The following is a 24,683-nucleotide window of genomic DNA, read 5'->3' as shown; positions in this document are numbered from 1 at the left end:
TTTACTGTGCAGTTGACCACGCACTGGAACAGGCTGCCCAGAGAGGTTGCGGAGTCTCACTGGAGATACTCAAGAACCATTTGGACACAATCCTGTGCCATGTGCTCTGCACCAGATGACCCACTGGTGCTGACTCCAGTCTTACCCAGCCCCCGCTGCCCCCGGGCCGCGCGGGCCGAGGCGAGGCAGCCCAGCCCGGCCCCGCCGCGCTGCGTGAGGCGGTGCCCGCGGGCCTGGCGCGGGGGCGGGGTGGCCGCGGGGGCCGGCGGCGGGGCGGCTCCTTCTTTGGCCATGAGCGAGGTGCCGGCATTCGGCCGCCGCCGCCGCCTGCGGGACGCGGTGAGGGAGCGGCCGCAGCGAGGTTCCGCCGGCGGCAGCGGGCGGGTGGGATGGCCCAGGCCAGGATCAGCGCCAAGGCCAGCGAGGGGGCGCAGCAGCAGCCGCAGCAGCAGCAGCAGTCGGGCGGGCAGCTCCGGGGCCGCTTCTACCGCTCCACCTCCATGGCCGACCGCTCCAGCCGCCTGCTCGAGAACCTGGACCAGCTGGAGCTCAGGTGGGCCCGGGGCCGGGCGCTGGGAGGGAGCCGGAACCGTCTGTCCCCGAGCCGGTGGCTCCGCAGCGCGGGGCGGCGGCGGGCGCGGAGCCCTCCCCCGGCGGGGCTGGGCAGGGTGAGGGTTCCTGAGGGGTCCCGGGGAAAAGGTTCCCCCCTCATCGGGGGCGAAGTTTAGAAAGGGGAATAGCTGCTCTAAGGTGAAGTAGTGTGGCCTGGAAATACTCGAAAATAGGAATATGTATATGAATGTATGAAAACTGACGTTTTCAGAGAAAGCGCCAAGGACTGCTTTGGATTTATTACCCTTCCCGGATTGAGGAGTCTTTAGCAGGCAGGGGATGGGCTGCGTGCTGTGTGTGACACGGCGTGTACGAGCCCGCGGTGGGTCGTGGCTGTCCCACCTTGTCACCCCCGTCCCGCATCTGTCGGGCAGGTGTTTCATAAGAAGATGCGGGAAATCCGAGGATAAAACGTGGTGGCTTTCGGAGGCTCTGGCAAGCCTTTAAGCTGCAGTGCTGAATGCTGGCGTGTGAGGGTTTGTGTCTTCCAAACCTCCCTTTGCACTTACTGGTTCACTGTGGATGTTGTTACCTGTGTACATGTCCATCTCTGGGGTGTATTAAATTCTGTAGCAATAATGTGAACAGCATTATATTCTGTATATTAGGTGTATATTAGGTGTATTTTTCCAAAGTTATTGCAATGCTATGTGAATTTTATAATTGTGCCAAGATACGTATTCTTCTGCTTGATGTTCCATAAATAATACCATTTGACTTTTTTTCCCAGTTTGGCCTCATGAGAGATGATTCCTTGCCTTTAATCATCTTCCTTGTTCTCTCAGCTCTGCTTAATTACACAGTGTCCTTTCTGAGGTGGATAGATGTGCAGGATGCCACTGATTCACCTCCTCTGGTACTGTTTCAACACACCCTTTCCTTCATTACAGCTGCATATTGATCAACGGCTTTCACAGAACCACCCAGAATGTTTCTAGGACTTTCCTGTAATTAAAAGAGCTCTGTGGGATGCAGGAGTTGCATTTTCCCTTTTCTGCCTGCATTACTTTGCATTATTCAGGAGTGGACTTGATGTGCTGTTATATTAGCCTTTCACTTAGCTTGATTAAATCTCCTTGAAGTCCTTCACAGACTTCTCTGAATTTGACTAAACAAAATCACAGTCTGCAAACAAGTCTTACTACTTACATGCAGGTCTAGTGCATGATGAATATATAATCACAAAATGAACATCAGAATATGCAAAAATGTGTTTTAAGTTTGCTGAGTGACTCTGAAACAAAGCAGACAGTTTGGTTAGCCAGAAATTAAACTTCCAATTAAACTTTCAAGTCTTTCGAATAGGCATAGTTCTAAATGCAGAATAGTCATTAAAAAAAAAGTCAAACTAATTTGATAAAAGTCACTCAAGTCTTAGGGTTTTTTTCCATGCACAGCTAATCAACGTGCCTCATTTCAAAGTTACGTGAATGACAGGAGGAAAAGCTTCCAAACGTCTTCATTCTCCAGCTGGTTTGGTTTAACTATAGACCCTTGAGATATTGCTTGTAAATATAAGTGAAAATTTGTAAAAGCGAACCACAGCCTTTAATTAAACCCCTCCACAATCCTCAACTCTCAAGTTGCTTAAGGTCAGTCAAACCGCGAAGCAACCATCATCCCTTTGGAAATCACAGAATTAAAGAGTAGTTTGGGTTGGGAGGGACCTCAAAGATCATTTAGTTCCAAACCCCCTTCTGTGGGCAGGGACACCTTCCACTAGACCAAGTGGCCTTATCCAACCTGGCCTTGAACACCTCCAAGGATGGAGAGTCCACAGTCTCACTGGTCAACCTGTTCCAGTGTCTCAGCACCCTGACAGTGAAGAATTTCTTCCTAATATCTAAATCTACCTTCTTTCTGCTTGAAGCCACTGTAAAATGCTCCAGTTTGAACAGCCTTCCTTTTTCTCCCTTTCCCTCCACTGTGAGAGCTTATTTTCCAACAGTAATGGGGTATTTTTGTACCTCCCTGACAGGTGGAGGGGCTTTCTTCCGCTTGGAAAGTGAGCAGGGAAGGGGAATTAATTTGGCTGCCAGGGAGCAAGTGCCCCAGGCAGGGGTGGCAAGGGGGGCAGGTGGCACGTGTGCCCCTTGTCAGAGCTTGGACCTTTGTGTTGCCCTGGCTGCCAAGATATCTCGGGAGCAGCTGGAAGGGGGACCAGAGTCTCTCATGTATGAGTCACTGAGTTCTGGTGGTGAAGTGAACACGTAGTAGGTGTGATGATACGTAAGTCAGACTCTTTCTGGTTTGGGGCTTTTTTTAACTTAATTTTTCATACTTGTCTTGTACTCCTTCGGATCAACCATATTCCCCCACTATTCATGCCAGTGTTCATGGGACTGCTCACCTGGGAATGGACATTTAGCTGAAGCACCTGAGGATGTCAGAGTGAAAGTCCCTGCTTTGTCTCCGTCAAGTGTGCTCAGCTCCATTTCAGGAAAAAAGCGGCTTCAGATGTTTCTTACTTCCTTTGAAAACTTATCTGCACCTCTAGCACATAGGCTTTAATAGTGAGCTGTTTAAGTCAGTCAGTAGTTTAAAGGACAGAGTTATTGCAGCTGTCCTAAGAAAGCAGGTGTCGAGTTTCTCATCTGGAAACAAAAGCACAGGCTGGTCCACCTGTTCCTCAGGGGAATGCTCTGCTCATATAAATGGTATGTAGCAAAGAAAGGCACTGTACAGCTAATTGCTCTTGGACGGGGAAAATCAGAAGTAAGGAATGTATTTTTCAGTCTTAGGTAATGGATGGGCTATTTAGTTGATGTTCAAAGTGACAAATACACTCCAAGTAAAAATATGACTGGATGTTTTCATCTGTTAGAAAAAGACCATGCTGCTGTATCGAAATAATTGATAACTAGGCATGAATATGAGTATTTTGTGTTCTCTTTGCCTTCTGTGGCTGGTTGGTTTTTTGAGACTTGGGTTGTTTTTCTGCTCCTTCCCACAGCAGTCACCTCTGTTAGAAGTTTCTCCTCCAACCTTTTTTTTTTTTTTTTTTTTTTTTTTTTTTTTTTTTTTTTTTCTTGTTGCCCCACACGAAGGAAGTAAAGATTTACAGAAACCTGTGAAGTTGAGACACATTTTAGGAAAGAAGTTATCAGAGCTGACTGCAAGGTGTGGTCCTGACACTCTTGCAACAAGTGAGAGAAAGGTGTGCAGTCCCTGCCAGACCAGAGTCTCTCCTGGCCTGTGGATAGAGAGCCAGTGGGACCCACCCCAGCATGGGGACAGGCAGAGGCCTTGGTACAAGCCAGGGCAGTGAAACAGATTGAGGCTGTGGTGGGTTTCTCACTTTGGTAAAGACACCCAATATCTTCTCTGGAGCATTATTTTCCTGAGGTTGGTGTATGTGGTTTCCTTTTCGCTTTTTTTCCTACTAGAGCGCTGTTCTGAAATGACCCTGTCCCGCTGTTGTGTTGCACTCTATATTGCAGTTGAAAAAATGATAAAAATAATTCTGAAGAAGCAATTATTGCAAATAAAATAGTTCTTAAGATTTGGTTATGAACTTTCTGTAAATTAATGTAAATCAAAGTTCCAGTTGGTAAACTGTGGGTTTGGTTTGGTTGTTGTTTTTTTTTTTTTTTTTTTTTTTGCAGTATACAACATTAATTCTGATAATTTGGCTTTTAGGTCCTACCTCACATACCAAGCTGGCTTTTGGGAGCAGTGATATTTTAGGCACTCTCTTTAGAACTGTACCAATTCAAGATACATCTCTGCAATGCAGTTTTTCCACATTCTTCTTAGGATCCAGGAAAGCCTATGGAAATCACGGGTTGATCTGACTACTGAAGGCAGAACTTTATAGTTTTTAAGTCAATGCAATGATATACAGAATCTGATTTAAAAACACTATTAAAAATGAAATTCTGCACTTCAAAATTTTTATTTACAGCTTTCCAGTAACCAAAACACATTTTTTCAATTGTGAAAATACTGTTTTTTTAAAAAGGCATGGCAAGGCATTATGAAAATTTTGCTAGACTTCCTAAATTATAAAGTGCAGACATCTGAAGTACGGAATGACTCCACCTGCCTCATTGCTCTTACTAACCAGTCCAAAATAATAATTAAAAGCATTTGCTCTCGGCAAGAATTTGCATTGCATTAACTTTTCCCACTCCTCCTCAGAGTGAACATTAAAGGCAAGGCCTGAAGCCCGTGCTTTCACTGACTAAATTAGGCTAAATATTTTGTTAAACAGAACCATTTCATGAGCAGGCTGCATGTGAAGCGTGACTATTTATATCCTCAGATGCTCCCATTCTCCTGCCTTCTTTCACCCTCTTTTCTCTTCCTGCTGTTTTTCCGAAGTTACCAGTCCTCAGCCAGCCTGTGAGGAAGGAGCAGCAGCTCCATGCCTGTCTCAAGAGATACACGTTTCTCTGCAGAGGCAGCAGAAAGACACCACTGTCGCAGGGCAGCATGCAGTAGTGTTGAAGAGCGCAGAGCATCTAAGAGACTTAACAATGTTTTGGTTTGTTTGTCCTTTTCTGGCCAGGTTTGATAAACATTTCAGGATAGATGGATGGATTCTCGTGATGCAGCTAGACCTCCCGAGCTGTGCGCTGCAAGCGTCTGAAACTGTCAGCCAGGTTCATGTGATCCTCTGCTTTTCTGTGGGGCCTTGGAATGCAGAGTTGATGGCTTTGGTGCAACACTTGCAGCCAGTTTCAGCTTGGCAAGTCCTCTGCAAGCCCCTACTCTCAAGTCTTCAGGGAAAAGCCAAGGGAGTGGAATGTTTCCTTCTTTTGTACCTGGTCTTCAAAGTGTTGCATTAGAGTTCCCACATGTTCTTTTCCGTATTACTCATCTGAATGCAAAAGCCCTCTCTTTAAAACTGTGGCTGAAAATAAGACACGAATTAAGGAATTGGACTCAGATTTTTCATGTGGCATTTTCACATTGCCCATGGCAAGCTGGGTCTGTGCCATGAGGAGGGCAGACCATGGACACTGAACCATGCACTTACTGAGATCCAGTAATTACAGGGACAGCAATTCCTGATGGACTTTTTCCTTGCCCTCACTGCCTCACATGTGAGTTTCAGCACAGAGAACAGGACTGGAGTAGGGGTCTGGTTTCAGGAGGAACTGAGTTTCGTGCTTCTCTGCATGCCCAGAAATAGGAGCTGCTCACATAGAAGCTTCTGCCCTGTGAGTCACTTCATGGAGCATTGCTCCATGGAAAGCATCAGTGACAGTGGGGGCAGTTTCTTCTCCCAGTGACCAAGGCACACCACTTGTTGGGGAAGTCCTTGTCATCTTAATAAAAGTGTGTGAACTTTGTCCCGCTCACAGGGTTTTCTCCTTTGTGAAAGGGGTTGTTCGGCTGCAAGGTGGCACTTCAGTTTCTGCGTGTTTATTGCTTTGCAGGTGGATCACATGGGTTCTGCACTGCTGTTCTGGGGGCACCTCTGGGAGCCAGGGCCCTTTGCTGCCTCATTCCCTGCAGCTGCCCCTCTCACTGCCAAGTTCCCTGATGGACCCGGTCCATTTCTCTTCTGGTTATGCAGCTGATAAGAATTGCCTGTTGGCTGTAGGACTTGTGCTACATGGCTGTAGTATCATAAGGCTCTTGGTATCCAGATTAACCGCGGAGTAGGACAGAACAGCACTATCAGTAAAATAAAAATTGAAGGCTGATTGAATTACTGTTGTTTTGTTTTGCCCCTGTTTTGTTTTTTAAAATTATATTGAGTCTTGAAAAGTGAAGTTAAGATACAGGAAAAGGCAGTGAAATCAGAGAGTCTGGCTCATGGATAATTAAGAAATGACTGTACTTCTTTAAGCTGAAGTTGAAAAAAAAAATTGGGAGCTATATAGGTGAACAGCTCTTTTATTATTTAAACATTTTGTTTGGTTCAACCATGTACAGGGTAGAGGCTTTCCGTGACGCAGCATCTGCTATGGAACAAGAGAAAGAAATCCTGCTAGAAATGATCCACAATATACAAAACAGCCAGGATATGAGGCACATAAGTGAAGGTGAGAAGCTGCTTTGCCATACCTTCCAATTGACCCATAGTCAAACCAACCTGTCCCCTGGGAAGCAGTTCTATATGATTCCTTGCTGCCAGTAAAGGTACAGCACTGGAGCCAACTGAGGCTGTTGAGGGCCACCCATTACCCTGAGATCCCCTTTTCTTAACTGTAAATTCATGCCGTTTAGGTAGATGAACTACCATTAATGTCATTACTATATATGTGAAAGCCCATACTCAGTTCACTGATATATTTTCAAAATCAGGCTTAATATAGCTCAGCAGAGGGAGAGATGTTGATGATGATGATGATTTAAGATAGTTGAAACCCCAGCATTTTAATGATTTTGACTACTGGACAGGTTACAAAGTGTACAGCCTGCAAGAATCTGATGATTTAGATCATTGTCGTAGTTGTATGATATGCGACTTTAAACACATTCCCTAAACCTAGTATTAGGTGCTTTAAATTGCTGGTTTATTGGCTCTTCAAGAGTCTGTATGTCAAGTATGTTGTGTCCATGTTTTAGAAAAGAACCTTTGCTTTCAGAACACTTTTTTTTCACAGTCTGTAGTTTTCTCTCTATGGTGTTCTGGGATATTGTCTCAATCTCTCCCTCAGTGTGGCACAGAAGGCCAGTTCTGTTAACGAATGTTTCCTGATAATATTGTATGCTTTGCTTTAATGTGACACAGTAAGCATTGTGTCAGCAGTGGAAAAGCATTGCTTACATTTTTAGTAGAGCTTAATGCCTCATTTCAAATCAGAAGACACTGGCTTCTATGAAATGAACAGGACTTTGACAAATGCAAAAAGCTCATTTCTGGCTTCTGGAAATCTTGTTGATTGTCACTTATGTAAACAAACATTGTTTATTGCTAAGTTATAGCAGTTTGACTGTCCTGATGATGCTATTTGCACAGAAATGTGTTTGCCTGTAACCAAGGATACATTATTGTTTTCGATTTAGGTGAGAGAGAAGAACTTAATTTGACTGCTAATCGCCTGATGGGCCGAACCCTCACTGTGGAGGTTTCTGTAGAAACCATCCGGAATGCCCAGCAGCAGGAATCCCTACTGCATGCCACAAAGATGATTGATGAAATCGTCAATAAACTTCTAGATGATCTGGAAGACGCCAAAATGCGCCTAATGTCGCTTTATGGTGCGTGCACATCCGACGTACCGGCAGGACCCATCGATCAGAAATTTCAGTCTGTGGTAATTGGATGTGCCATTGAAGATCAGAAGAAAATCAAAAGGCGACTAGAGACTCTGCTCAGAAACTTGGAAAATTCTGAAAAGTCCATCACGTTGTTGGAACATCAGAAATCATCTGTTCGACAGTCTTGCAACAGCAAACAGGATTAACGCATCCTCCTGGCTACTTCTGGCAAATTGCAGGATGAGCAAGGATGCCCATAAAAAGCACAAAGAAGCCAAGAAAAAAATTCTCTGTATGAGCACATGCGTATGTACACATACACGTGCACCAAAGTATCCTTGATTCCAAGTTGCAAGCATTTAATGGGTTTTGGTAGCATTGGCATTTTCTTTTGGCAATAAGGAACGCTATCTGTTCCTCTGTAGAGTCAATACCGCTCTGTTGCAAATTGTAATTGTGCTTCTGCTGAACTCACAGAAACTGTCAAAATCTAGCCTTTCCTCCATTCTTCTGGGTTTTTTTTTTAAACTAAAGTTGTTTTGTCCTATCATGAGATTTCAGCTTTTCTCTGCTGTATACGTAGTGTGTGAACCAGACTTTTGGGGGACAAGAAACAAATCCTGGCAATAAATCAAAACCATTAATAAACTGTTTATGGTATTTTCATAAACAACAGAGTGTCCTACTCATTACCATTTGTAATTTGGCAGTTTTTGAATATTTTGAATAAACAGATCACAATACTTTCAAGAGACAGACAGATACCTCCAGTTTTTAACTGAGGAAGTGAAAAGCAATACATGCATCCAGAGGTCAAAACTGAGCCTGAAAATGAGCTCTGGCTCTTGTAATGCCCTCTCCAACCATCCTGCTCCCATTGGCTTGCAGTAACTTGAGGTTGCTGTGTATTTCTTTAAAAGATAACAGAAGGGGGAATTGTATTTTATCAGTTGTTACACCACAAATCCACTTTGCATCATCATCTGTGAAGCCACAGAGCAAAACAACTGACTTCTCAACTGGCAGACACCATATTTGTGTCTTGTGTATGATGGTACTTTTTATATCCAGTGTTACTTAACTCTTTGTGTGAGTGGTTTTTGGGTTTATTTTTTCCTTCCACCCTCTCAGTCCCAATAATTACTGCTCATCATCACCGTGCTCTGTGGCTGTGGGTCAAAACTTGCAGATTTTAGGGTGTGCCTGGAACTTTGCAACCCCCTGTAGCCTGTCAGTCTTGCACTATTTCACCCAAGGGTGGCGGTGCCCTGAGGGGAGCAGAGACTTCTGTGGCCCAGCCCTCAGCCTTCTGAACTTGGTTCAGGTTACAGCTCAGCTAGAAGGAGCTGCAGTGATGCCACCAACCACAGCTGCCTTGGTGGCAATGAGTGTTACAGCTGGAGCATCACACCTGGATGCTCCCAGCCTGTGGAGGGAGCACTTCATGTCAGGCTCCTTAACAAGCAACACTTTGGAGATCCATGGTTTTAAACTCCTTGGATGGGAACAAGGGCTTCGCAGGAGAACTCGGAGCTGCACTTCTTGGAAACCTCAGCTGCTACAAGGTCACTGTCACTGCATTTTGTTTGCAGAAACAGTATTTCAGGTGGGTGCTTCAAAAGCAGTCAAAGTTTCAGCTTTGAGACTGTGAAGAGTTTGTAAGAGTTTGGTGAAATTAATTCTATTATTCCACTTTAAAAAATCTTCCAGCTATTCAACACTAGTAAAACCCTTTACAATAATACATGGCATGAGTTTTCTCAGAAATCATGCTGTGCAATAGTTAAGTTGAACACAGCTTCTTGTTGCTTAGAATATTCCTTCGATATTTGGGGGTTTTAAGGCCATATATGATTATTCAGGCAAAAAGCATTGAGCTTTGTTTTCTTTCTTAGATGCTCACTGTTGTACCACTAGCTAAGGGAATTTTCATTTTTTATAGCACTTGTGCTATCATAAAATAGTTGGGTTAGACAGCACCTATAAAGTCCAATGCCTCTGTAATGAGTTTTAACACATTGCCAGTTAATCCTTATTGGGGTATTAAGCAAGCAAATTGTTTTTCTGTGTGCAAAACCATGTGCAAGAGGAAGCAGGAGTGTGTTAGTTCTGATATTTCTCAGATACCTGGTTAAAGAGCCAGACACAGATGCTGACTTGTGTTTTAGTAAAAAAAAAAAAAAAAGAAAAAAACCCAAACAACATAACCCCCCCCATCCAACATATTTACCTGTTTCTTTTCAGAAAATGCATCAGGTATCTTTAATATATTAATAATAATTTAATGCCACTTCAGTGTCTACAACCATTGACTTAAACCCTGTCACTGTATTGGCCAGACCACTCATGAAAAGAAAAATGACCAGAAAGAGCAGAACAGAATCCATATTTTGTATTTCAACCCCAGGTAAAGAAATCAGAGGCAAGAGCTCAGCATTTCTATTAGACTGGAGTGGCCACACTTGTTGCTTTGAGGATATCTCATATGCTGCCTTGCATCCCAACTGTTGGCAACAAATGGACTAGAATCAGGCACACAAATTTCTCCATCAGACTGAGGTTGCACAGCAACAGGGTTATAGCAATTTTTTTGAAATTTAATATACTGACAATTTAATATAACCACAAAAGTAACGACTTGTATCAGACCAAACAGTAAGCAAACAAACATGTTTTAAGTTGCATGATGCGATGAGTGTCACTTACAAGAGAACAGCAGAATTAACTTGTAGGGATTTTATGGGAATGGCATACACAGAATATTCAGTTTTAAACACTGATTTTTCTACTTGAGGATCTGGTATGTTGACTTTTTTTTCTAAAAATCTGTTACATTTACTTGAGATCATGATGGTGATAAAAACAGTTACATGCATTATCTGGTTTAGCCACTCACATTTAAGTAATTTATTAGTAACGATACATCTTTATCCTTGCAATGAGGGTGGTATTTCTCCTGGTTCAGATTAATTTTTAATTTTTTTGACCAACTTGAATCAGTTCAGCAGAACTGATGAACTATTTATCAGTATTACCCTACTACTAGAAACCTGAGAATGAGTCTAGTTCAGTACTAGGACTCACCTGGCTTTGAGATGACTCCTATATAAGACTTCAACAGGGAACATTAGGAAGTTTCTCTTATTCCATTATATCATCGTTCACCTCTAATCTAAGCATTGCTATGTTTGTCATTTTGTAATTTTGATTACCTGTTTGCATGCCGTATTTAACAGAAGTATATTCTTCTGTCAATATTTGTGCACTAGAAAGAAAATATGCACAGCTGTTGCTTCCTACAAAAAGATGGCAAGGTCGTATTGATGAATTCAAGCCTGTTGGACCATCCTCGCTCTCTAATTTTGCTACAGTTAGTGTTCAGGGACTGCAGCTTCAACCCAAGGTCTATGACTCTAGTGAGGAAAGCAGTAGGGGCTCAGGTACCATCACTGGAATCTGAGCAGCACGTGTGTTCTCTTGCTGCATGACAGAACTCCCACATAGGGTCTGCAAATCATGAATAAAGATCATTCATTCTGTTGTTACATGGCAGCTCTCAACCTGAAGGGGTGAATTAACAGGTTCAAAACAAAGGCTCACTGAGTGTTACACGTGTACCCCTGCGTAACTCCCAGAGAGTGCTGCGTGTTCAGCTGCTCAGTGCCCTTTAGTTTAACGTACCTCTGCAGAAGTGATGCAAAACTACATGTCAGATACACTGCAGCCCAATAATGAAGAAAATAAAAAGTCAAATTTTACTGAAGCATAAGAAAATTAAACAGGAAGACAGACAGTGTGGTAATTCAGGCATTTTGGCTACAAAAGGTAAGTTTTGCCTTAAATACTGAAAATAAGAAAGCTCCAAAATTGTCTTAAGTGGAATATTTAATTTTCTTTTTTAAATTAACCACACACACACACAAGCATAAAAATCTTAGTGTGATCAGTCTTACAACTTTGAGGTTTGTTATTTCCAGTTGGAAATACATCCCTAGCGTTACCGCTTTGCATCTAACGATATCCCACATACTGGGAGAACACCCATTCACTGAATGGATATAGCACAGGAGAGACAGAGCTGTAATGTCATTCATGCTCTTTAGTGAATCTTTATTTCACTAAGGCATTAACAACGACTGAAGTTTTCTGCTAATGGCAGAATTATCAGCCAAAAGCAAAGAATTTAGGCAAGATTCAGATAATACAGCCAATGAACTGTTCAAGAGGTATAAACAATATATAGGAGTGCAATGAACATAAATCTCAACAAAACACTGTGTCTTGTGGCAGGAGCATCTGTTGCTTCTTAATCGAGGCTGCCACGGGCATAACAGAGCTACATCCTCACTACATCTTCCCATGCGATCACAGGGATGCACAGAGAAGGCTCTGCATCTGTAGGTTTTGCTCACTAAAACATGTGATATTTTAATAAGAACACCTTGAGTGAAGAATGGAGCAATGGTTGTAATAAAAATTATTCATGTGGGACAACAAAAGTGCTAAAACATTTAGGCACATCTCTTCATCCAAAAGGCAAAAGTTACTGCCACTGAAGAGTGTCGTGAATACCTAAGGGTCCCTGCAATACGCACATCATCTGGTTTACACCTACACACTAACCCCAGTAGGATAAAGAGCCAAAATCTGCAAGCAATGTATATGCAGAGCACTTTGCAGACAAATGCTAATTTGGACAGTCTCCATTTCAGTTATATTGGAGAACAAATACTGCAAGGTCACAACAAAGAAAGAGCTACTTTAGATTTAAGATGGGAATGAAATTAAAACTCACTGTTACCCAATGCTGTGAATAACTATTCCTGCACTAAAGTATATGTACTACATTTCAACATATCCTAAATTTATCAAGTCTGTAAAGTCCCCACCTATGAAAATTTCTGCTGAGTTTTCAGTCCTTAAAACAGTGATTTATAGTGAGAGACTTTAAATACAAAAAAACTACGTTAATAGCACAGTGTTACAGTACAGTGTGTAATAGTACAAATGGTCATTATACATAAAAAAGACTTCAGTATGCTGTACAAAGTCAAGGCAAAAAAAGATGTTTCAGACACTTTATGGTTTTGTTTCTTTTTCAAGAAAAATTAATAAAAAACGTAGAACTGGCAAAAGACAATGAAAAGTTTCCATATTAAAAACAGTTGTCAAAATTCTTAATGCATACACTCTACCCTAAGTTGTAAGGTGGCCCCATGATGTTCAACCATCTTATCCCAAGTACCTTACTTCTTAAATTGTTAAGACGGAATTTACTCCACTTATACATACAGTGATTAAATGCACTTGTTAAAAAATAAAGGTCTTTATCCAAGAGAAAATACAGGAAACATTACAGTGAAGAGCACATGGTTTTGCTGCAATAGCAAAAGGGACGGAGTAACTTGAAGGCCGCCTTCTGGCCAGCAACAGGAGATCTCTAATAGCTGGTCAAAGAAACAATGGTACTCGGTAGAAAGGCTAATACAGTAAACAGAAAATACAGAGTTCAGAGATCTTTAGTGTTTGTGCATAACTTGCCACCCATTTCTCTCCCTGCAGACAGTGGGAAAAAGAATACATTTCAGTTTTCATACTCAATGACTTAGAAACAAAGTCACTCAAGCTCTCTACATGAATTCACATAGTGAAAAGTCCTTCCTTCAAAAATATACAGGATCACTCATTTTCATTCTCATACACCATTTAAAAAACTATTAAAACTCTAAATTTTTTAAGCAGCATTTTTTTGCATTTGTCACTGGCAGGCTTGTTGTAGAAATCTTAGAAAGTTAAAATTATATCATACCATACAAAAACATGTAAACAAAATGGATAGTTTGTAAAAGGCATGCATGCTCTTGAAGAGGATTATGAAGTGTTTATATTTGCTAAATAAAAGGTATCTCGCTTAGCATTTTTAAAAGCACCGTAGTGATTTAGGAGCCTAAGCCCAAACAACTTTAAATTAGATTTGGGCTCCTAAACATCTAAATAAATTCTGTAAAATTACTGAAGCACTTCGAAAATTTTTTGCCGTGTCTCTGATCTTGCAGAATTAGATTTCCTTAACCAGCAGCTAGCTTTGAATCTGAGACAATATTCAAGAATGTCTGATTAATATAATCAGCTGCAAGTTTTTGGATCCTCCGTAACTTAGTTCATGGTATTTATGAAAAAATTTTCTATTAAGATAAATACTTCGTGACATCACTTTGCAAGTTCCTTTTTCACAGACAGCACAGGAAATAACAATCACATTTGAACAAGAATATGACTGTATGCTCCTTCTGAGTAGCTATTAGTGTCATTTGTTCAACCTGTTAAGACTGAGAAAAACAAACCCACAAAACATCTGTAGCATAGCATTAGGTAAAAAAGAGCATTTTTGGCACCATACATTTTTAAATCGAAGCTTTTAGGCCCAAAGTATAGCAAGTTCAATGTACCCAGTGGCAGCTGGGAAAGCCTAATCTGAAATGCAACATTTTTAAAGGAGAGCTGGAAGATGCTATTTTATGATCATTAGCTGATCTCCAAGTAACACACACTGGAACCAAGTAAATATTCATCCCAAACGTCAACATATATACCTTAGTACACATATATATATATAATGCAAGGATCTTGCACACACAGAATTGCCAAAATCCATATTGATATGGTCAGGGATAAAATGCAGTAGTGTCTTTTTGTTCTTCATTTATCTTCTTAGTGTCCTGACTAACAAGTTCTAACATTTTCTTTGAAATTTAGCTGCACAGTTGCTACGTTACCTTGGGCCACAGAGTTACGGTCTGTACCTATGCTTGTAAGTATTATCCTCGTGTTAAATGTGCTTTGCAATTCAGCAAGACCTAGTTCACAGCTCTGTAAATAATTCCTTGAAAAAGGAAAAGCTTGCCTAATTTTTACAGTGCCCAAGGCAGCCACGGTTCTGTGTGTTGCCACCAGGTGTCTCACATCACACAACAAACCCACAGCATCAGCAAGTTCATTTAAATCCACCCTCTGTAAAGGATCCCACAGGCACAAGATTTGCTAAAGCACTAGTGAAAATACCTCTACAGCTGGTTTTATTCTGTATTCAATTGCACAACTTCATCCAATTCACTGCGTTGCTTTATTTCCTTCAAAAGTGGTCTAAGGTATACTGCAGTTGCTAAAAGGACTTCTGTTTTTCTTGGTCCTCTGTTTGTTGGGTTTAAGGTTGATGACATCTCCACCATTAAGAGTGCTAGAATTTTGGTTGGAGTGACTTCCACCAGCTGTATTAAAAACACCTACAGAATTTAAAGACAAGAAAAGTATTTTTATTTCTTTACTTCCTGCAGCATAATACATTTAACACTTAAAAAGCAACAGCCGCCAAGGCACACACAGCACTGCACCTCAAATGCATACGCTAGTTTTTAAAAGCTTTATCTATTTCTGGGTCAATTTTGCAGCTAAATTGGAATAGGAAGCAGTTGCAATTACTAGCCAGGCAGTATTTACAGCTGGCATGCATCTATGTAACTGAAGGGCAGCATATGCACTCATCTGTGTATGTTACTAACTGCACAAAGTTATGGGTAGTTGAGTAATATAATAAAAGAAAAACATGGCAATTTTAAATGCAGAAACTTTGCTGATACAAAGGTAAGTAAGACCTGAATGAAAAGGTTTTAAGGGCTTGAAGGAAAATAAACAAACTGAGTCAGAAATGCTTTAAAGAACTACAGAAGTTCAGTGTTTCCTTACAAAAGGCAGTTTAAAAGGACCCTCTGATTACATGCCAGACTCTTTCCCTGTGAGTCTCATAAGTCCACACCAAGATGAGCAACACTAATACTAATTACATTTAAAAAACCAACATGTATCCTTTCTGAAGTCTTTGCACAATCTTGTTTAAGTGAATTTAATAAAAGGACACTTGCCAAACAGTAGCTAGAAACTTTTGTACATCAGTTTGACAGTCTTGTAACTTTTAAGAGTCACAAAGTTATTTTACAGAAGGAAAGAGATGATATCCTAAGATAGGAAGGTAATAATTAGACCCTGATTCACCTTGTATTAATTCCATATGGAAAGAGATGAGAACACAAGCTTTGACAGAACAAAATACTGTTTCAGGTTTGTTTCTTTTATTACAGTATACATACCAATCTTGTTACTGCTTGTATGTACTAGTTCTGAATCTTCAGCTGTTTGTTGCTTGAGCTTTTGAAGATACTTATCAGCCAAATACTTAAAAACTGGAATGTTAAGAAGAAAAAAGGTACAACACAGAATGCTTAAAATCTTAATATTAATAATAATGCATTTGTATCAAAATTCTGCATAGTGGGGAAAAAAGTGCATTCAGCATCTCAGGTTTAGCCCAATCTGGTGAGTGATTCTCGGCAGGCCCGTGTACCTGGGCAGAATCCAGCTTAGTCCGGTGTCTGCCCAGGTCTTAGAGTTTGCACTAGAGTCTTGCATATAAGCGTCTCAATACTCCTTTAAAAAAGCTGGCACGTGTATACTGCCAAATGTTCCAGTTCACGCAACTTGGAACTTTTAAAAGTTGTGTAGGAATTTAATATATATATTTTGTTTGCAAGAAGCCTTAGAATAATAACAGTCATGTAAAGTAAGTCTATTAATAAAACTTGGCAGCAACATTTTTCTAATTAACTAATTCTACCCTCATTTCTATTGGGGAATAAAAAGTTGACCTAGAAATCTGAAAAAATACATAACTAAAGCAGAATTTTCAGAACCTGTTCGTGTTATGATTATTTACATTTGTAATTCAACTCATGTAAAGATGCTCCAGAAGCATTTTACATTTTCTCTTGCAGATTTTTTCTCAAGGTGAATGATGTTAATAGAGAAGAAACAGTCAGTTTACTATTAAGTTTAACTAATTAAACAAAAATAAATACATTACATATTAGAATTCATGATTATTTAAACCCATGCCACAAAAGACAGAGACTGAAAACTATAACAGTACTCTTATGAAATTAAATATATGCATTAAAAAGAGGTACTTGGGAACTAATAAAATATCATCAGGAGAAAAAAGGCTGCACAAAACACAATCTTTTGATTTTCTTTATTTAAATGTAACTATGAAATAATTGCTTACATCAATTATTTTTGAACTGTTAACAAAATAATCTGTTAAATAATTTGTATATTGTAATAATTGAACTTATATATACATTTTTTTTAAAAAAGCTCGATGTTTACTGACAGTCATTAGGACTCAACAGCCTTAACACATTGACACTTGTAAATATTGCAGTTATGCACTGTGGGAGGGAAGGGAAAGATGTACACAAAGAAATGGGCCTAACACACTGACACCAACTAATTCCAGCTATGTTTAAGGCATGCTGCTAAGGAATATAAAAAGGATTGCCCACAGTGTGCAATGACGTGGGAAGTAACAGATGGGCTCTGAACTAAGGGGACAGAGTGCAGTGGGCAGGAAAGAGCCCCTCCCGCTGCACCTCCTACCTTCAGTTACATTCAGGTCTTCCTTCACAGACGCTCGGTAGAACCTCACTTTTAGCTTTTTTGCCAGTGCTTCTGCCTCCTCACTGCACAACAGAAGACAACTTTGTAAATTATCTGTTTCACTTGCCAGCATTTATTCTTATAAACAAATTGCTTCATGGTAAGTTAAACATAGCAAAGTGGGTCGAGAAACTCAAGACAGTCAAAAAGTACCTGATCCTTAATTTCTTTACAATATCTCCATTATAAAAAGAAGGTATTTCACATGGAGTTTCTTAATGACCCAAAGTAATCACTTTTCAGTATTTATTGACTGCATGAAATAAAACTTCCCAAGGGTTCAAAGGTGTCAGTGAAACCAAAAGAAAGGAGGCTGTAGAGTCACAACAATTACCACTGCAAAGTAAAAGCAACAACAAAAAAGTAATCCTTAAGTATATCTTAATGAAGCAGTATGCTATGCAATCAGATGAGTGCAGAGATGAAATCAAGAATTACTTTTTTCTGTGAAAAGGAACTTATGCTAAATTTTAAGGAAAAGCTGAAGAAACATATGAATTCTTCCCTGAGAAAAGTCACATCATCAGAAATATTACATTACTGAGGCAGACAGTGTATTCTGAGAACCAAACCTAAGTGACATACCATGAATAAAGGAGTTCAAATGCAATTTTGCTTTTCCAGTGGAAAATCCTCAGTATTCTTTGCAGAGGGAGTAGAAGCTGATTTATGCCATCAATAGCAAACAGATAACAAAGAAAGCCAGTGCAGGAAACAACAAAAAAGAAGAAATAATATAATCTCTCAGGAAGATGGCAGAAATAAAGGAAGTGGAGAATGAGAAACTTTGCAATGCACTACCTTCTACATGATATGCTGTGGTAAATAAAAGTTAGTGTTTGTTAAGCTGGTTTTACAGCAAGAATGAAATTGGTCATCTACACAAAGGCAGAATGAACTGACAATAAAACAACAATCAGCAAGAAAGATTCAGCAGCATGCAGTTTGAAAATATTACCACCTACACATTTCTATAGTTATAACGTTCTGATAAAAATTAAAAAGAAAAAACCAAAGAAGAGTGAAGCAAAGAAAATTAAGATGCTTTTTCAAACAACCTGTTTAATACTCTGTCATTTTAGCATGCATTCAGTACACAAGCTAGGCAACGTGCCTTCACTGGTGCACAGCACAGTTTAAAAGCAGGTGTGTATTTTAACAGGAAAGTTATAGTTTTAGAATTTCTGATTTAAAATAAAAAAATTAAAAAGGGGCATGAATCATATCATGGCACAACCAAACTTTTCATGTTATGCCTCTATAATTTTTGGCTTCAGAAGGTGATGTGAAGCAAATAGAAAGCTCCTAGTTTTGCCAGCAGATCTGCCCAAGTATCTCATGCATCAAAACTCATCCCCTGTGCTTCTAGGGCACGTGTGGATGCAGGACACAGGCTGGACAACCCAGATACTCTTACGTATTGACCAGAAACTTCCACAGACTTCTGTTTTTAAAATTCACGTATACAAGGGGCACATATTGATCTTTAAAAACAGTATGATAAAACTCCTACTTCTTTATGCAAGAGTCATCAAGAAGATCAATCTTATTCTGCACAAGAACTGTGGGAATGTCTCCAACTTCAGTCACAACTTTTTCTTTCCAGGTAGGGATTGCTTTGAAGGAGTCTCTGTCGGTTGTAGAAAACACAAGAACACAAGCCTGGGCTCCTAGAAATAAACAAAAAATTACAAATACAAGTAAATACAAATCAGCCAACAAACTAAGAAAAATCCACTATAATGTATTTAAACTATGAGGGATTTTTCAAGTTCCTCCCATAAAGTGCATTTTTTCCGCTAGCTTGTGCCAAACCACCGGTCATAAATTCCCCAAATGAAAATACACTGCCATATTATTTGCATTATTATGCCCACTCTTCATGATGGCTATAGGTCTGTTACCTTAAAAGCTAATTACAGCATGGTGAATATATGCAGGGGAAAGGAACAGGAGGGGATGTGGAAAGGCTGGTAGAAAGGGAAAGGGAGGTTTTTTTTATTGCTCACTGTTTTCCAGGCAGCTTAATGGAGGCCAGAAGGCAAATATTTTTCCCGTACGCAGTATCTGTAAAGCACATTTCATGTTACTGTTTGTGGTATAGTAATTTGGATTTTGAAAAGCAGAAAACTTAAAAGTTTTCAGATGAAGTTGTAATTATTTCAAGTAAATTGTTTAGTAGCTTTTTTGAGAAAATAAGTGTATTTCTAATTCACACTCGTTCTATCAGAGCACTGTGATAAATTATACAAAATGTTTTGTTATGCTTTTGTAAATAAACCACAGTTAAACCCTATGAATACTGAGAAGGTACTTCCACAGCTGAAATATTAGTGTGTGGTCTTCTGACTGTCCAGTAGCCCTTGGTTATTCTCAAGAAACTAATTTTCTTTGCACACAAACACAAGCTGAGACACTTTATTATTTATATGCGTTCAATACATTTGCTATTTAGTAAGGAAGTGTAAAAGTAATAGATAGCTAATCTTTTAAGACTGTAGTATAATCTTGTGGTGAATATCTCAGATTATTACATATAGCATGAAAAGTTTTTAATCAGTATGAGTTTTCTTTTATCTGTGAGTTTCACCAAGTATCCCCCATTCCTGTGTTCTGTTTGTATTTCTTTGACACAAAGCACTCAAAGTTCTCTTCTTTAATCATTAATTATGAGCTACAACTAGAACTATTACCAAAAAAAATCTATTAGTTGACAAATTGCTTATGAAATATAAAAGGGTCAAAGTACTGTAACATCCTGAACAGCATGGCAAAAATATTATTTTATCGCTAAATGAGGTGATTTTTTACCATAGTAATATATTTTTTTGCAATTGCTTGCAATTAGTTTGCAAGAACTGAACAATGGAATTTTGCCAAGTCATTCATCTCTCTCACATAAAAAAAACAAAAAAGAAACATTTCAGAACCATTGTTAAATTATATGCAAAGAAAACTTAAGTCCGCAATTTGTAACTGGCTAAACAGATAAACTGCCTTTACAAGAATAATACAGTTTATTTTATGAAATAAATACATTTTGCTTATTACTCTTGTGTGAAGATATTCAAGGCAGACTGTACTAGCAAAAGCTGTGCCTAATAAACTATCTTTCTAGGATGACTGGTAGATTTTTTTTCTCCCTTGGATTAATTACTAAGGTTTTGGAACATTTAGAAACATGTGTCTTACAGAAGTAGTAAAACACTTTTAGAGGGAAAATATAAATTCACATTTGATTGTTTGAATGTCTACATTCTGCCCAGTTTCTGTGCAGATATTAGTCTCATTTCATTCTATGTTTTCTAAAGGGCACTACTAAGCATCCTGCATAAAGTGGCCCATAATTACGAAGGGGATCTTGTACAAAGGGGAAAACTATTTAAGAATTGAAAAAGATGAACTAACATTTTATAAACATATTACATTCTATGTATTTCAGAGATCTGCTGACGAAAAAAACCCAACAACTACCAAATAACAAATATGGTATTTTCACCTCTATAGTAGGCCTTGGTTATTGCATCAAATTCTTCTTGACCTGCAGTGTCCCATAACATTAGCCTGACATCTTCATCATTGACTCTGAAACAAACAGCATGGCTTTGTGATCAATACTGTAAGAGGAACAATTCAAAACAATTGACATGGAAATACTTATGTATCTACAGCATAAGTAATCCAAGTCAAATTTAACTGGATTTAAATATAATAATACATTCACCTTCATAACATAATATGGCAATAGTCCCTCAATTACACCAAATGCCCTTTACTGAGCATATGATGTAAGTGGTCTGTATTACTTTTTCCTCTTCCTTTCCTCCTCTTCCTCTAAGTGGAGAAATAATACAGACATCAAAACAAAAATTAGGTGCTTGAAGAATGGTCCTTTTGTCTTTTTAATCAGCTTACAGAATTCATAGGATTGTCTTACTCCTCATTACCATAGTATTTTCCACTTTATCAAACATAATTGTGTATTACCTGCTTATTATGCACAAACGCATTATTTTCCACATTTTTACCTACAGTGGTTAATAAATTTGTGTAATCATTTTACCATAAGCAGTTTTACTTCTCCCACAAGAAATTATTAAAAGCAATTTAAAAAAGTAATCAACATGTGGTAGAATACACAGGAAACTTGTCAAAGAGCTTAGTATGGCAGAGGTTTCAAATTTTATTTATAATTTTAAATTCTGGATGGAGAATAAATGATACAATTTTAGCCCACATTGCAAGAGAGAAAACAACTCCCTTTAATGTACTTCAGAAACAGCAGGCCTTGTCTTCCAAATCTTTGTAAATCTCAGGATTACAAGAGAAGAAAGAAATAGAGAGAGAGAGTCAATAGTATGTCATCTGTTTAATACATACTGGATTTGTCTTTCCAGGAAATCTACACCAATAGTTTTCTTGTAGTCTTTTGTAAAAATCCCCTTGCAATATCGCTGAATCATACTGGACTTCCCAACAGCTCCATTTCCTACTACTACCACCTTGATGGCCACTTCCATATCTTCTTCCAACATCTTTGTGTCTCAGGCGACTCTCTGGTTTATTCAGGAAACTGTTGATTCTGTCAACGAAGTAAATAGTTATTATGTTCATAAAAATGCTGTCAATAAAAAGCAAGAGGAAAGATGATCACACACATCAGAGTGCATATAGACAGTACAATTTATTTCTGCCTCAGTCACAGACTGTTTAAGTGACCTCAGACAAGTCAGTTAACTAACTTTCATTTGCCACTTATTAATTAGAAATTACCAGAAATCAGAAATAGAAAACAATTTGTTGGGCTTATTGAAAAGATATTCAAATGTTGGTGGATTTTTTTTTTTTTTATGAGGAAGAAATGGAAGCACAGAATCACAAAATCATAGAGTCATTAGGGTTGGAAAGACCTCAAAGATCATCAGGTCCAGCAATTACCCCAGCATGGCCAAGTCTACCACTAAAGCTTGTCTCTAAGTGCCACATCTACACATCTTTTAAACACCTCCATGGATGATGATGCAACCACTTTTCTGGGCAGCCTGTTCCAATGCTTGATAACCCTTGCAGTGAAGAAATTTTTCCTAATAAACCTCTGCTGGCACAACCTGAGGCCAGTTTCTCTTGGCTCTCACTAGCTGCCTGGAAAAAGATGCTGACCCCCACCTGGCTACATCCTCCTTTTAGGTAGTTGTAGAGAGCAGAAAAGTCTCCCCTGAGCCTCCTTTTCTCCATGCTAAACAAGCCTAGCTCCCTCAGCCATTCCTCATAGGACTTATCTCTAAACCCTTCTCCAGCTTCATTGCCCCTCTCTGGACTCTCTCCAGCACCTCAATGTCTTTCTTGCAGTGAGGGGCCCAGAACTGGACAAAGTACTCAAGCTGTGGCCTCACCAGTGCTAAGCACAGAGGGACAATCCCTTCCTTGGTCCTGATGGCCACCCTATTTCTGATACAGCCAGGACGCCTTTGGCCTTCTTGGCCACCTGGGCACACTGCTGGCTTGTGTTCAGCTGCCTGTCGACCAGCATCCCCAGGTCCTTTTCTGTCAGGCTGCTCTCCATCCACTCTTCCCCCAGCCTGTAGCACTGCCTAGGGTTGTTGTGACCCAAGGGCAGGATCCAGCACTCAGCCTTACTGAACCTCACACAGCTGGCCTCAGTCCATCAATCCAGCCTGTCCAGATCCCTCTGCAGAGCCATCCTACCCTCCAGCAGATCAACACTCCTGACTGACTTGGTGTAGTCTGCAAACTGACTGAGGGTGCACTAGACCCCCTCATCCAGCTCACTGATACAAATATTAAACAGGGCTGTCCCCAACACTGAGCCCTGGGGGACTCCACTAGTGACCAGATGCCAGATGGATTTAACTCCATTCACCACCATTCTCTGGGCCTCTGTCCCTCGAACCCTGGTGTGCCTCCCCCAGGCTTTTCCTCTAGAGAGCCTGGTTTTATTCCTTTCCCCCTTCAAATCCAATTTAAAACTTTCAGTGAGTCCTACTCCCTGCCAAACATCTTTTCCCCGCTTTGAGACAGGCATAACCCATCTGCTGACAGCAGGCTTGGTGTTGTGTAGACCCCACTCATGATCAAAACTCACAAAATTCTGCCTGTAACACCAGGCTCTGTTTCTTTCCTTTCTATTCTTGCTACTGAAAGGACAGTAAAGAACACTGCTTGTGCTCCTGATCCCTTAACCAGTCATTCCAAGGCTCTGAAGTCTCTCTCGATTGCCCTCGGACTTGCTGCAATTTCATCCTTGCCTATCTGATAAAAGCTAAGTTTCCCTCGCGTTTTGCTGTGCCGGGATATCATCACAATAACATTTCGCAACTGCAGAGTGCCAGATTTACCTCCCAAGAGGCACGTCACCCTCCTTTCGAAGCTCAGGAAAATACATCCCTTTTAAAGGCTCTGCCCATGCCCCCTCTCGCAGCCCGTGCTGGCAGAGCCGCGCCACCCGGCGCCCTCGCTCCGCTCGCCCAGACAGGCGCCGTTTCTGGGCCGCCCTGGTTGCATTAAACGCCAGCCTACAGCCGTGTCTACCGAGTGTTTGGCAAGCCCCGTTAGCGCCGGAGTTCGGATGGCCATTTTGGGCGAAGACGGAGAGAGCCGCCCGAGGGTCTCCGTGCAGGGACCCGCCGCCCCCTCCCGGCCCCGGCCGGGGGCCACACCGAGGGCTGAGGCTCGGTCGCCCCGGCCCCTCCCGCGGTCCCGGCCCCGCTCCCCGCCCGCCCGGCCCGGGATGCCGCGGCCGCCGCCGGGTCCGGTCCCCGCCCGCCCGCCCGCCCGCGGTCCCTCTCACCAGCCGCCTGCGGGAGCGGGCGGGCAGCGCTCCCTCCCAGGGCACGGCGGTGCAGGGGCGGAGGCGGGAGAGAGCAGACGGAGGGAAAGCGAGAGGCAGCCGCTCGCTAGGGCCGACCCAACCCGGACGCACATCCCGGCTCCCCCGCCCGGAAACGCCGTCAGGACAGGGGGCGCCGCTCGGGGAGGTGCCTGCCCGCTGCCTCCGCCCCCGCGGCGTCCGGACCCCCGCGGAGTGGGGGGTGGCTGGGAGACCCCCGACAGGCTTTTGCGGTGGGGTCCCTGTCCGTCTGAGTCGGGCTTGAAGCGAGGGAAGTGTTGTTTTTGAGGGGTTTTCGTTCCTGAGGAAAGATACGGACAAAGCTGATCTTCCCGGCCTCCGGGTGCATTCATCCCTGTTCCACTCCCTATCCGCCGGCCTTCCTCACCTCATCCTTCATGGAAAACAGAGTGATCAGCCACGGGCTTTCCTTAGGCTATCACTGAGGGCAGCTGCTTCCCTGTGCAGCTTTTTTTTGACCGAGGTGTGCACATCATCGTGGCACATGGTCTGCCAG

The 24,683-nt window shown here is 41.2% G+C and overlaps 2 protein-coding genes across 5 annotated transcripts; one reads left to right on the top strand and one right to left on the bottom strand.

Moving 5' to 3' along the window:
• The first annotated feature begins 221 nt into the window (after window positions 1–221).
• On the top strand, window positions 222–8,516 carry BAG2 (BCL2 associated athanogene 2). The gene is made up of 3 exons (XM_027888668.1): window positions 222–553; window positions 6,499–6,608; window positions 7,576–8,516. Exons 1-3 carry the CDS (start codon window positions 390–392, stop codon window positions 7,974–7,976), a joined length of 675 nt encoding a protein of 224 aa, XP_027744469.1. The 5' UTR covers window positions 222–389; the 3' UTR covers window positions 7,977–8,516.
• A 2,605-nt stretch (window positions 8,517–11,121) lies between these two features.
• Window positions 11,122–24,345, bottom strand: RAB23 (RAB23, member RAS oncogene family). 4 transcript variants are annotated; one of them, XR_003571739.1, is made up of 8 exons: window positions 24,128–24,345; window positions 21,700–21,901; window positions 20,819–20,904; window positions 18,833–18,989; window positions 17,260–17,342; window positions 15,915–16,007; window positions 14,833–15,053; window positions 11,122–13,326 (listed from the first exon to the last, which is right to left on the bottom strand). XR_003571739.1 is itself a non-coding variant. In XM_027888655.1 (7 exons), the coding sequence occupies exons 2-7, from the start codon at window positions 21,852–21,854 to the stop codon at window positions 14,914–14,916; spliced, it is 714 nt and encodes a 237-aa protein (XP_027744456.1). In that variant the 5' UTR covers window positions 21,855–21,901; window positions 24,128–24,345; the 3' UTR covers window positions 11,122–14,913. The 4 variants fall into 4 exon arrangements, 3 of the variants coding, with proteins under 3 accessions (XP_027744456.1, XP_027744457.1, XP_027744458.1); XM_027888655.1 differs by having other exon boundaries at window positions 11,122–15,053; XM_027888656.1 differs by having other exon boundaries at window positions 11,122–15,053; window positions 24,132–24,345.
• Window positions 24,346–24,683: the final 338 nt, after the last annotated feature.

The sequence above is a fragment of the Empidonax traillii genome, unplaced genomic scaffold (genome assembly GCF_003031625.1).
Source record: "Empidonax traillii isolate 1590-97213 ecotype Southwest subspecies unplaced genomic scaffold, ASM303162v1 scaffold243:size714344, whole genome shotgun sequence".
Taxonomy (NCBI): Eukaryota; Metazoa; Chordata; class Aves; order Passeriformes; family Tyrannidae; genus Empidonax; species Empidonax traillii.
The sequence above is the reverse complement of the archived record's forward strand: the minus strand, read 5'-3'. Positions and strand labels throughout refer to the sequence as shown.

Excerpts from the sequence above, each read along its gene's own strand:
- BAG2 (XM_027888668.1), top strand. The coding sequence starts at position 390 with ATGGCCCAGGCCAGGATCAGCGCCAAGGCCAGCGAGGGGGCGCAGCAG. Across the intron at positions 554-6,498 it reads CTGGACCAGCTGGAGCTCAG|GGTAGAGGCTTTCCGTGACG; the intron begins GTGGGCCCGGGG and ends AACCATGTACAG. Across the intron at positions 6,609-7,575 it reads TATGAGGCACATAAGTGAAG|GTGAGAGAGAAGAACTTAAT; the intron begins GTGAGAAGCTGC and ends TTTTCGATTTAG.
- RAB23 (XM_027888655.1), bottom strand. The coding sequence starts at position 21,854 with ATGTTGGAAGAAGATATGGAAGTGGCCATCAAGGTGGTAGTAGTAGGA. Across the intron at positions 18,990-20,818 it reads AACCAAGGCCTACTATAGAG|GAGCCCAGGCTTGTGTTCTT; the intron begins GTGAAAATACCA and ends GTTTATTTCTAG. Across the intron at positions 17,343-18,832 it reads GATGACTCTTGCATAAAGAA|TGAGGAGGCAGAAGCACTGG; the intron begins GTAGGAGTTTTA and ends TCTGTTGTGCAG.